The sequence below is a fragment of the Chlorocebus sabaeus genome, chromosome 25 (genome assembly GCF_047675955.1).
Source record: "Chlorocebus sabaeus isolate Y175 chromosome 25, mChlSab1.0.hap1, whole genome shotgun sequence".
Classification (NCBI taxonomy): Eukaryota; Metazoa; Chordata; class Mammalia; order Primates; family Cercopithecidae; genus Chlorocebus; species Chlorocebus sabaeus.
In genome coordinates, this window is record NC_132928.1 from 17,539,780 (window position 1) to 17,552,765 (window position 12,986).

Genomic DNA, 12,986 nt, shown 5'->3' on the forward strand with positions numbered 1-12,986 from the left:
TGCATGTAATCTCAATACTTTGGGGGAGGCCAAGGTGGGCAAATCTCTTGAGGTCAGGAGTTTGAGACCAGCCTGGCTGACATAGCAAAAGCCTGTCTCTACTAAAACTAAATTTAAAAAAAAAAAAAAAAATTGTTTGGGGAGAAGTCCAGAGACCAAAGTTTGAGAAAGCATTACTCTAGGTGATTGAAGTGCATGTTCTTAATTTTATGTTGCTTCTCAAATGGGGGAGGAGCACACACTCTTGGCAGGACAGCTCTTTATTTTACTGTTCTGTCCCAAGCATTACAGGACATTGAGCATCCCTGGCCCCAGGCATTAAGTGCTATTCACATTTCTCCCAACAGCTATGCCTTTTCCCCTGGGGTTTCTCTTACCCACTGAATAGTTCATTTAGAATAGCATTAAAAAGTATTTATACTTTCTATATTTTGGGCTAAAGTTCTAGACTTGGTTTATAGTTAATTCCATTTATTTTCTCTTTTGGAACTGTTTTAGTAAAGAATTTCAAGCATTATGTTACATAAAAGCAACTCAGCATATTTTCTCTGAGGAAATATTTAGACAGAGTCTCAGGGAATTATATAATATGAGGAATGATTCTTCAGACTTATCCAAGGTTTGGGTTTCTCTTTTAGCTGCTACATCAACTCTTTCAATGTAAGAACCTCACCATGTGCTCCTTCTATTCTTTTTTCTTTTGTTTTTTTGTTTTTAGGGTAATCATGACATGGCCAAAGAGCTTTATCAGAGTTTGCTGACTCAGGTGGCCTCAGAACACTTCTACTTCTGGCTAAATAGTTTGAAGGAGTTTTCACATGCAGAACAATGTCTCACTGGGCTGCAAGAGGAAAATTATAGTTCAGCACTTTCTTGCATTGCTGAATCTTTAAAATTTTATCACAAAGGGATTGCTTCCTTAACAGTAAGTCCTCTTAATTCACCTTTGGTGATGATGACTTGTGTGAGAGTTCTCTCCTCTCTCTTTTTGGATTGGCCTATTTCAACTAACTTGAGAAACCTGCTGATATGTATTTGACTATAAGAAGTAGGTCATGAAAATAAACCTTTTCCCCTTTTTAACATTCTTAGATTGATAAAAGTTTATCATTTTCTTGTTATAAAGAATTGGGTACCACTTTTTAACATAAAATGTGAAGAGGATTGCTGAATCCATGCAGAATGGGTAAGTGGTGTGGAGATAGGATCCTCCCTCTACAGACTCTTACTAGTAAGATTCCAGCCTGCATGCATCAGTACCACCATCAAACATAAACCCCTGACCTCATCTCATACCTGGCAACTACTGACTAAGTAACTAGAGTTTCTTGCTTTACAGATAAAGAGAAATTATCAAAGATTCTAGTGTCCCATTTGTACCTCTCTGTGATATCCTCCTACTCCACATTAACCATTAGCTAGATACAATTTCTGTTATCTCTGCCAAGAAATTGAAAGGGTTGCAATGTTTCCTTGAAATTAGTTAAATTCCTAAGTAGGAACCTATTCCCTAAAATCAGCATTTTTTGTATTAATGCAAGGGCTTTTTCCCTTTAAAAGTAAAGAAGTTATATAATCAACATTAAATATTTTTAAAATACTGTCACATGACACTTAAAATTGTATGTATTGAGATGGGACCATAAAACTTTTGGTACCTGTTTACGTACATTTATAACATATCTAAAATGTTTTGAATGGTGGGCTATTTCAAAAGAAATGTTTCAAAGTAGAAAAAGCAGGTGTCAGTAAAGAGAATATTCACACTACTGTGAGGCACACATATTTTGAAGTATTTTATATATTTTTTTTACTAGGATTAATTGATGACTGTTTAAAAAAGGAGTATAGGCTCCTCTCCATCTAAAGGGTAGCATTAACTACTTTGATTCTTTCTTGATTATTCTGGGAAGAGATTGTTGTTTCCTATATTAGGCTAATAAATGCCTCAGAAAATTAAAAGTATAATTATTGATTCAGATCAGTAGAACGATTTCATTTTCTAGTTTATGTGGAGCAGAAAATTGTTAATTATTTAGTACCATAAGTGGTAAGAACTTTGGACAGACAGGCTCACAAAACAGTAAGGCAGATGGAATTAATTTTATGAAAAATTATTTTGAATATTTAATACTCGGTTAATGATTTCTATGGTATGTGTTGTATTTAACGAGGGTTGACAATAATTTAGTATTGAATTGACACAGGAAGAAAGCACTTGATTCACAGAGAGGAGACCTTACCTTAGTCTTGGTTCTGCCATTAACACAGTGTGACTTTGGGTAGGTCGTTGGGCCTCAGATATTCTCCTTTTGAAATTGAGTTATTTTATTCACAGATCATAAACACTTGCTATGTGTCAAACACTGTGCTTTTAGGATTAAGAAAAACAGGAAATAATTCTTCACTTGAGTGTAGACTATAGGGGAAGGCAGTATGATCCTCAGAGTTGTTGGAAACTTCCCACAACTCTGATTGTATTATATACTCTCAGGGATTTTTTGAGGACTTTTTTTATGTTTATTTTTTAACCTGTTCATTTGGTAAGTGTGGATTTGACAGTTGCTTTCTGTCTTTTTAACTGAGTAAATATGAGCATGTACTGCGCCTTTTAACTTACTGATGTGAATGATCCATACCTGAGATCGTACAGCTTTGAGGATCATGCTTTTTATCTGCTTCAGCCACACTAAACAGGAGAAGTTCAAAATTCTTTGTTTATGGAGACCCAATAGCAAAGTTAGGTGTTTAATTTCTCAATACAATGATTAATGATAGAGTTGTCTTTTTTCTTAGGAATAAAAATTCTAAAAAGTATTTATATTAGCTTTCTGTGCTGTGTAACAAATTACTACAAGTTTAGTGGCTTAAAACAATACCTATTTATTATTTCACAGTTTCTGTAGGTCAGAAGTCCAGGCATAGGCCAGGCGTGGAAGCTTATGCCTGTAATCCCAGTATTTTGAGCCCAGGAGTTTGAGACCAGCCTGGGCAATGTTGGAAAACCCCGTCTCTACAAAAAAAATAAAAATTAGTTGGGCGTGGTGGCATGTGTCTGTGGTCCCAGCTACTCAGGAGGCTGAGGTGGGAGAATCACCTGAGCCTGGGAGGAAGAGGTTACAGTGAGCCAAGATTTTGTCATTGCACTCCAGTCTGAGACTCTGTCTCAAAAAAAAAAAAAAAAATGTAGTAGTAGTAGTAGCAGTAGTAGTAGTCCAGGCATGGCTTAGCTGGGTCCTCTGCTCACGATATCACAAAACTGCAGTCAAGGTGTCTGTGAGGGCCAGTCTCAGATATCTGAGGCTCAAGGAGGCTCAGGGTCCTGTTCTAAGATCATGAATTTGTTGCAGAATTTATTTCCTTGCACCTGAAGAACTTGTGGAACCTGGTTCTTCCAAACCAGCAAGAGAATCTCTCACCCTCTTTTAATGGCCTCAACTAATTAGATCCGATTCACTCCGAATGATCTCCCTTTCTACTAATCTAAAGTCAGTTCATTAGGGACCTAAACTATATCCTCAAAATCTCATCACTTTTGCCATATTCCATTAGTTAGAAGCAAGTTTTGGGTGCTATCTACCTTCAAAAGAAGATGTTGTAGGTTTAGTATTCCTTAATGTAAAATGCTTGGAACCAGGAGTGTTTTATATTTTTAGGTTTCTTTGGATTTTGGAATATTTTCATTACGCCAGTTGAGCCTCCCTAATTCAAAATTTGAAATGCTCCGATGAACATTTCCTTTGAACATCGTGTCAATTTCAGATTCTGGAGCATTTCAGAATTTGGATCATTTCAGATTTTAGGTTTTTAAACTAGTGATATTCAGCCTGCCCAAGGTGTGGATACCAGGGAACTTGAATCAGAGGAACCAGCTTAGCATTCTACCTACAATAGTTTTTTTTTTTTAATCATTTAATTTTTGTTATTAAATATTGAATAGGCATAATATCTACATATGTATTATGTAGGGCATAAAAAAACACAACAAATATCCAAACATCCAGTTAGAAAATAGAACATTACCATTGCCTTTAAAATTCTTATATGCTTGTGAATATCACCCTGGGTAACATAGCAAGACGCTGTTTCCAAAACAAAAAAAGTAAAATTCTTATGTGTGCCTCCACATTTGTACACTGTTTCCTTCCCACAAAGGTAACAGTACTTTGAATCTTGTGTTTACTGTTCCATTGCCTTTCTTTATAATTTTTTCTTTTTCTTTTCTTTTCTTTTTTTTTGAGACTGAGTTTCACTCTTGTCACCAGGCTGGAGTGCAGTGGCATGATCTCAGCTCACTGCAACCTCCACCTCCCAGGTTCAAGTGATTCTTCTGCCTCACCCTCCCAAGTAGCTGGGATTACAGGCACTCTTCATCCCTGGCTAATTTTTGTATTTTTAGTAGAGACAGGGTTTCACCATATTTGCCAGACTGGTCTCGAACTCCTGACCTAAGGTGATCCACCCACCTCGGCCTCCCAAATTGCTGACATTACAGGCGTGAGCCCAATGCCCAGCCCTTTCTGTATAATTTCAACATGCTTGTGCAACTGAAGCCCTAAATGAAAGAAAAAGGGACAGAAGCAATATCTAAAGAAGTAACGGTCAGGTACAGTGGTTCGTGCCTGTAAATCCAGCACTTTGGGAGGCTGGCTTGAGGCCAGGAGTTTAAGACCAGCCTAGGCAACAAAGCGAGACCCCCATCTCTACCAAAAATAAAATTAAAACATGTTTTCTCCTGTCCTATGTTCTAGTTCATTAATATTTTCACTGTTTAATCTGTTGTTAAACCCATTAATTAAACGTTGGTTATTTTATATTTTCCACTTTTCAACTAGGCTTCTCCATCTTGTCATTTAATTTTTTAACATATTAATCATAGTTATTTTAAAGTTCATATCTGATATCTCTGCTATCTAGATCTATTGTTGTGTTTTTTACTTTTTTTCCCCTCTTGGTTTGGGGAGTTTTGTCATTTTTGTATGCTTGGTTATTATATTTTTTCCCTACATGCCAGCACTGTCTTTCCAGCTCTGTCGCCCAGGCTGGAGTGCAGTGGCGCAATCTTGGCTCACTGCAACCCCCGCCTCCCGGGTTCAAGCAATTCTTCTGCCTCAGCCTCCTGAGTAGCTGGGATTACAGGTGTGTGCCACCACGCCCAGCTAATTTTTTTGTATTTTTGGTAGAGACGGGGTTTCACCATGTTGGCCAGGCTGGTTTCGAACTCTTGATCTCGTAATCTGCCTGCCTCAGCCTCCCAAAATGCTGGGATTACAGGTGTGAGCCACCGCTCCCAGCCCCTTGGTTATTTTTTATTGAATTTTGGACAGTATATTTGAAAAATGATAGGTATTACATTATAAGAGCCTTAAATTATTTTTCCTTTCTTTTGACAGGCGCTTAGGGTAAGGGTAGATCACCTTAATTCAGCCAAAGATTGAACTGATTCAAATCTAGGCTTCAGTCCTTGTGAGGGTCAGCATATTTTTGGGTTCTCCTGATTCCTAGGGTATAGTTCTTTGAGGTTACAGCAGAAAGCCTGAATGAAGTGTTTTCCACAGTCCTTTCTAGTTTTATGAGACCTCTGAAAGCTCTGCTCAGCTTTTCAGTAGCAGTTTTCAAATTAGCGTATTCAGGGCTACCTTTTTGGGTTTTCCTTCTCTTCATGATTTTGGTTCCACAGGTCCTTATAACCTTAGTAGTTCTTCAGTGCTTTCACATAGATACTTTAAATATTTTGTTCCATTTTCCCAGTTGGTCTTAGTAGGAGGGCTGGTTTAATCTAGTTTCTCCTAGCTTTAGGCTTGGCTTATTCTTTTAAAAACTGACCTTATGCTAAGTAAAATAAGCCAGTCACAGAAGATATATACTGTATGGTTCCACTTATATGATATCTAAAGTGGTCAAATTCTTAGAAACAGAGAGTAGAATAGTGGTTGCCAGGGGCTTGAGGCAAGGGAAAAGGGGGAGTTTGTTGTTTAATGAATATAAAGTTTCAGTTCTACTAGATGAAAAAAGTTCTGGAGACCTCTTTCACAATAATATGAGCTTATCAGGTAGCTTTTTTCCAGCTATATTGGTTTCTTTAGCTAGCTCTGTTTAGAAAACAGTATATGTAATACAAATCAGAAATTCAGTGAAATAGTATTAATTATATGCCTGTTTAACACACATTTAACTCTATATGTTTCACCAAAAAAAAAAAAAAAAAGACTATTTGGATAGTGGAGACAATTCTGCAAGTCATTCTTCTCAATTAGCTTATACCCCAGAATGAGCATTAGAAAACAATTCTGAGTTTGTTGTTCCTTCATCTGGCTATGTTGAAATAACTGGAAATAATTCATTCCTGAGGAATTTTCAGGGGTAATTTTGATTATACACAATGTTTGCTTTATCTCCTGATGTTAGAACCCCCAACCTCTGTTTAAGCTTTAGCCCCAGTGGAAAGAAATGAGATCCCTTTATTTTTCATTGGCATTTTTCATACTTCTATAATCCAAATCTTATTTCTTATACATCTCCTATTGTTATTAGATGATATTACCCTTTAAATAAAAGTCTTTGACTTTTATTACAAATCTATCTCTTCTTTTTGAACACTAGTACTGTATGTAACACTGCTTTCCTTCAGTATAACATGGTCTAGGATGGCACGATCACCTTCAAGGTTATCATCAATCAAATATTTCTTGTTAGAGGTAAATCCAGAGTAGCAGCAGATCTTTACTACAACATCTTTCTTCTCTTTCAGTTTTATAATGTGTGTTAGAACAGTATTGCCAGTATTTTTTGTCAGTTAAGATGGTTGGTAGTATTTATATAACTGTATCACATACACTTACTTGTACCCCTGTCCCTTTTAAAGTTGCTGAGAAACATAAATTTAAAATAACAAGTAGCAGTGTAAGAGGCAGAGGAGGTGGGGGGATTTATCTTCCTATAACAGCAAATCAGATCTCATCTGAGAAATTAAAAACAATTTAAGTAGTCTCTTTAATGTCCTAATCTGTGCTGTTTTGTGATTACAACAAAATAATTTTGAAGGTCGAAAACCACAGAATTAAATGTGTTGAGTATAGTTATTACTTCTACCTTATATAAAATGTTTCATCAAGGGCCTTTGCGGTTTGAGAGGAATACTACAGCAAGCATACATTCTTAAGAAGGATACGCTTTTACACTGTTGGTGGGACTATAAACTAGTTCAACCATTGTGGAAGACAGTGTGGCGATTCCTCAAGGATCCAGAACTAGAAATACCATTTGACCCAGCCATCCCATTACTGGGTATATACCCAAAGGATTATAAATCATGCTGCTATAAAGACACATGCACACGTATGTTTATTGCGGCACTCTTCTCAATAGCAGAGACTTGGAATGAACCCAAATGTCCATCAATGTTAAACTGGATTAAGAAAGTGTGGCACATATACACTATGGAATACTATGAAGCCATAAAAAAGGATGAGTTCATGTCCTTTGTAGGGACATGGATGAAGCTGGAAACCATCATTCTGAGCAAACTATCACCAGAACAGAAAACCAAACACCCCATGTTCTCACTCATAGGGGGGAATTGAACAATGAGATCACTTGGACACAGGTTGGGGAACATCATACACCAGGGCCTGTCGTGGGGTGGGAGGAGTGTGGAGGGATAGCATTAGGAGATGTACCTAATGTAAATGACAAGTTAATGGGTGCAGCACACCAACATGGCACATGCATACATATGTAACAAACCTGCACGTTGTGCACATGTACCCTAAAACTTAAAGTATAATTAAAAATATATATATATACGGAGAGTGGTTTACTAATTTGTAGAGTAAAATCTGAATGCTACCAAATAATAAAACAGATCATTTGACACTTAATAGTAGAGACGGCTATGCTAAGGTCAGTATGAGATAAAATTGGCCGGATAATGTTGTAACTGACTGCTAGAACCCCAAAATTATGTCTGGCTCTTTTGCTGAAAGACTAATGTGAGATAGTATCTAAGAAACAGCATCAGTGTGTTTTAAGTGTGTCATGTCATAGAGGAAGATTTTCACTATGCTTCCGTTTATTGTTAAATTAGCACATTTTTAATATGTGCCTTTTGTTAAAACTATATAGTGCTAGGATCTCCACTAGGACAGTTGCCAAATAGTTAAAGGTTTTCTTAGTTCTGTGTCCACCCTGGCTTGCCTTACCATTTACCTTTTCTACCTAGCTAATGCTACCCAAGACTTACCCCTGACACCCCTCCATCTTCATTGAAACTTATTTATGTGTTATAACCTCTTCTTCCTTGGTGTCCTCTCTGTGCTTTCTGAAGTCTCTACTCAGAAATTATTTTTAAAATTAATCTGGGCTACAGGAGTTTGAGGCCAGCCCGAGCAACATAGTGAGACCCTGTCTCTACAAAAAAATTAGCTGGGCACAGCCGGGCGCAGTGGCTCTCGCCTGTAATCCCAGCACTTTGGTAGGCTGCGGCGAGCAGATCACAAGGTCAGGAGATCAAGACCATCTTGGCTAATATGGTGAAACCCTGTCTCTACTAAAAATACAAAAAATTAGCTGGGCATGGTGGCACGCACCTGTAGTCCCAGCTACTCGGGAGGCTGAGGCAGGAGAATTGCTTGAACCCGGAAAATAGAGGTTGCAGTTAGCTGAGATTGTGCCATTACACTCCAGCTTGGGCAACAAGAGCGAAACTCCGTCTCAAAAAAAAAAAAAAAAAAAATTAGCCGGGCATGGTGGTGCACACCCTTAGTCCCAGCTACTCGGGAAACTCAGGTGGGAGGATCATTTGAGCCCAGGAAGTTGAGGCTGCAGTGAGAATGATTGTGCCACTGCACTCCAGCCTGGGTGATAGAATGATTCCCTGTCTCAAAAAATAAAAAAATAAAAAATAAAGAAAAAGAAAAATTTGGGCTACTGTGGAAGCAGGTAACTTTGAGGCAATGTTCATTTCTTAAAAACAGTGACTGTCTAGAAACATATTTCTCCTGCCCTTATCTTTCTTTTTCTTTCTTGCCCCCAACTTTTCAAGGTTCCAGTGATGGGAATTTCAGATTAGGAAGGTAGCAAGGTAATAGGGGATTTGGGGGATGGTACTGTCCTTGAAGCATCCCTTATGTGATTTTCTTTCTTTCTTTTCTTTCTTTCTTTTCTTTTCTTTCTTTCGACAGAGTCTTGCTCTGTAGCCCAGGCTGGAATGCAGTGGCGCGATCTCAGCTTACTGCAACTCCGCCTCCTGGGTTCATGCCATTGTCCTGCCTCAGCCTCCCAAGTAGCTGGGACTACAGGCGCCCGCCACAATGCCTGGCTAATTTTTTTGTATTTTTAGTAGAGACAGGGTTTCACCGTGTTAGCCAGGATGGTCTCTATCTCCTGACCTCGAGATCCACCTGCCTCAGCCTCCCGAAGTGCTAGGATTACAGGCGTGAGCCACCGCTCCCAGCCATGATTATCTTCTTGATGATATTCTTGACAACCCACATATTATGGGATCTTCGTGAATGTAGGCAGTAAGGAACCTTTGAATAGTGATTGTACATACAGTTTTTCAGAGCTGGTGTTTAGTAACAATGTTTTTCATTCTAATATTACATTACTCTTTTTATCATTTAGGTCTTTATCCATCAGTGTTTTTAGAGAACTACTGCCCTTGACCACAAACTGATAAATACTTAGTACTGCCCCCCATCTCACTGTTATGTTTACTTTGTCTTAAATATCTCTTTTTTTTTCCAGGCAGCTAGTACACCACTGAATCCTTTAAGTTTTCAATGTGAATTTGTAAAACTCAGGATTGACCTTCTACAAGCCTTCTCTCAACTTATCTGTACTTGTAATAGCCTGAAGACAAGCCCTCCACCTGCAATTGCCACAACAATTGCCATGACCTTAGGAAATGACCTTCAGAGGTGTGGTCGCATCTCCAATCAGGCATGTCTTAACTTTCAGTGCATTTTTTATTTACACTTTAGAGGTTTTTGAAGTTATAAGATGAAAAGTTGTGAAATTTAAAATCAGTGGTTTGACTCAGACATTATCATAAATGTTTATTAACTCAACTGTCTAGCTGAAAATAGGCTGATGTGTTATTAGAATGATAAAGTGATTGATGGTATCTCAATGGGTGCTACATATTTATATAGAGAGAAAGGACATAGATTTTTTTTAAAAAATTGAGAATGTTTATAACTAAATTATTTTAGTGGAACTTGAAGAAGCTAAAATACAAATGTTTTTGTTTCTATATGTCATATATAATAATCTTGTGAACATGTATAATTTCATTTGCCATTTTTGTTTTTATTTAACAAAGTTTATGAAGATGAATGACAGTGAAAAGACTGCAGTATTTTTTTGAGTTATTGTTTGAAGATGCTTTTTTATGTTTTGATTTTTGTGTTGTTTATACGATAATGAAAGCATGTTTATTTGTCATAATTGATTTTTTTTATAGATGAAACAGTCCATGGAAGAATTTCGAAGCCTTGCTTCTCGATATGGGGATCTTTACCAGGCATCTTTTGATGCTGACTCAGCAACTTTAAGGAATGTTGAACTGTATCCCAAGCTTGCCCTAGTATTTCTTCTTCTTTTTAGAAGTATTCTTTTAAATATAGACTACCTCAGATAATGCTTATCTACAAAATACATGTTAGATAACCCTATAAATTTATTATATAGTTTCCCCCTTTAAAATATATAAGCAGAATAATCTTACTTTTTAACTTTACCCAGGTGATTTTAACAAAAAATGGTGATTCAAAGGTGTCTTTTTTTTTATATCCAGAAAGAGCATCCAAAGCAACATCCAAAGCCAGTGCTTACCTGCGCTCACTTGAGCTACAACAGACAGCACAACACATTTTCCAAAGAACTTGTGTTTCACCTCACCTTTCTTTGTGGCTAACAGTCCTAGTTTTTATCACCTTTATTAATGATCTTTTCAGTAGCATTAGTTGTCACTTTTGTTTTTGTTTTTGTTTTTGTTTTTTTTGAGATGGAGTCTCACTGTGTTGCCCAGGCTGGAGTGCAGTGGCATGATCTTGGCTCACTGCAACCTCTGCCTCCCGGGTTCAAGCGATTCTCCTGCCTCAGCCTCCCAAGTAGCTGGGATTACAGGCACGTGCCACCACAACCTGGCTAATTTTTATATTTTTAGTAGAGACAGGGTTTCACCATGTTGGCCAGGCTTGTCTCAAACTCCTAGGCTCAAGTGATCCACCTAAAAGTGCTGGCATTATAGGCGTGAGGCACCGTGCCCAGCCTAGTCGTCACTTTTAAACCCTTCCTAAGTTCTCCATATTTTCTTATTAGCAACTTCACTTTTGAAAGGAAGGAATAGAAATTCTTTTTTTAAGTTGTAGTACTTACCAATCAGTAGTTCTTGGCATTTAGTTTACTGATTGAAACCCAGTGAATGCTGTGAGCCCTCTGTCCTGCAAAATGCATATATGCAGAGACACCCAAAATGTGCATATAAGTTTGGGGGGGGTTGCTAGACCTCTTGAGCCCTAGATTAGGAACCTCTGGGATAAAGGCTCCTTAGACCACTGTGTGTTGTTTTTGTTTTTATTTTTTTAACTTGTATCAGTGAAACGTTTATTTGCTTGTCTCAGACTCTTATGAAAAACCCCTATATCTAAGACAGATAAAAACAGAGTTGCTGTAATTGAGTCACGGGGTCTATCACTTGATTTCCCCTTCCCACAGTAGTAGCCTCCGAAGTACCCTTCTTGGAACAGAGTCTGAGGATCGCTATTATAGACAATGTATATCCCTTAAAAAGAAAAGGTAGAGCCCTAGACCATTCGAGTTGATAACATTATGATTACTTTCACTAGGCAATCAAATCTTGACCCGTTTAGTATTCAGGTAATATAAACCTGTAGTGGGTTTCTTCTCTATTTTCATATGTAACCTTAACATCAATCCAGACAGCAGCAGAGCTGTTTACTGATATCTCATGCAATAGAAGCCCTGATTTTGGATCCAGAATCAGCAAGGTAATTCTAATATTAATAATAGTTGAAGTTACAGAACGCTTTCTATACATTGTCTTACCTAATCATCAGAATCATCAGAAGAGTATTTTGGAACAAGTATTATGGAAGTAAAAACAAAGAGGAAGAGTTCTTCCAGCATTTTCTCTGAGTTACATAACTAGTGACAAAACATAGATTTTCTGACTCTGTTGTCTATTTGCCTCCTGCCTCCTGTTTTCAATAAGTTAACATGGAAAGATAACTGGGAAGAAATTCTTTGAATATGAACAGTTTCTTCTCGTATATTATAATTAAACTATGAAAAATTGAGTTAATGATACAATTAAACTTGAACTTGAGATTTTTTTCCTTTGGCTTCTTAAACCAAAACATCCCTGATTTTGCTCTTTTAAATTTTTCCCTTCCCCCAGTAACTAATTAATTATTCAAAATAGTTGTTTTCATTAAAGAATGATTCCTTTTTCTTCCCATTATAGTATTCTCTTTTTGAATGTGCATTTTCCTTCTTTTTTAAGTTTTAAGTTCAGTGTTACGTGTGCAGGTTTGTTATATAGGGAAACTCGTGTCACCAGGGTTTGCTGTACAAATCATTTCATTGCCCAGATTTTAAGCTTAGTACCCAATAGTTATTTTTCCTGGTCCTCTTTTTCTTCCCACCTTCCACCCTCACGTAGGCCCCAGTGTGTGGTGTTCCCCTCTATGTTTTCATATGTTCTCATCATTTATCTCCCACTTCTAAATGAGAACGTGTGGCATTTGGTTTTCTGTTCCTGTGTTAGTTTGCTAAGGATAATAGCTTCCAGCTCCATCTATCTTCCTGGCAAGGACATGATCGTCTTCTTTTTTATGGCTGCATCGTATTTAGTGATGCATATGTACCACGTTTTATTTATCAGGTCTGCCATTGATGGGCATTTAGGTTAATTCCATGTGTTTGCTATTGTGAATAGTGCTGCAGTGAACATACGTGTG

The 12,986-nt window shown here is 37.5% G+C and overlaps 1 protein-coding gene across 2 annotated transcripts in view; it reads left to right on the forward strand.

The window, feature by feature from the left end:
• Positions 1–12,986, forward strand: part of INTS7 (integrator complex subunit 7) — an 88,235-nt gene that overhangs the window by 55,867 nt on the left and 19,382 nt on the right. For both annotated transcript variants that reach the window (XM_007988507.3, XM_007988508.3), the window contains 4 exons: positions 719–925; positions 9,748–9,942; positions 10,466–10,569; positions 11,946–12,014. In XM_007988507.3, the coding sequence (XP_007986698.1) occupies positions 719–925; positions 9,748–9,942; positions 10,466–10,569; positions 11,946–12,014 (575 nt within the window). The remainder of the gene's footprint in view (positions 1–718; positions 926–9,747; positions 9,943–10,465; positions 10,570–11,945; positions 12,015–12,986) is intronic.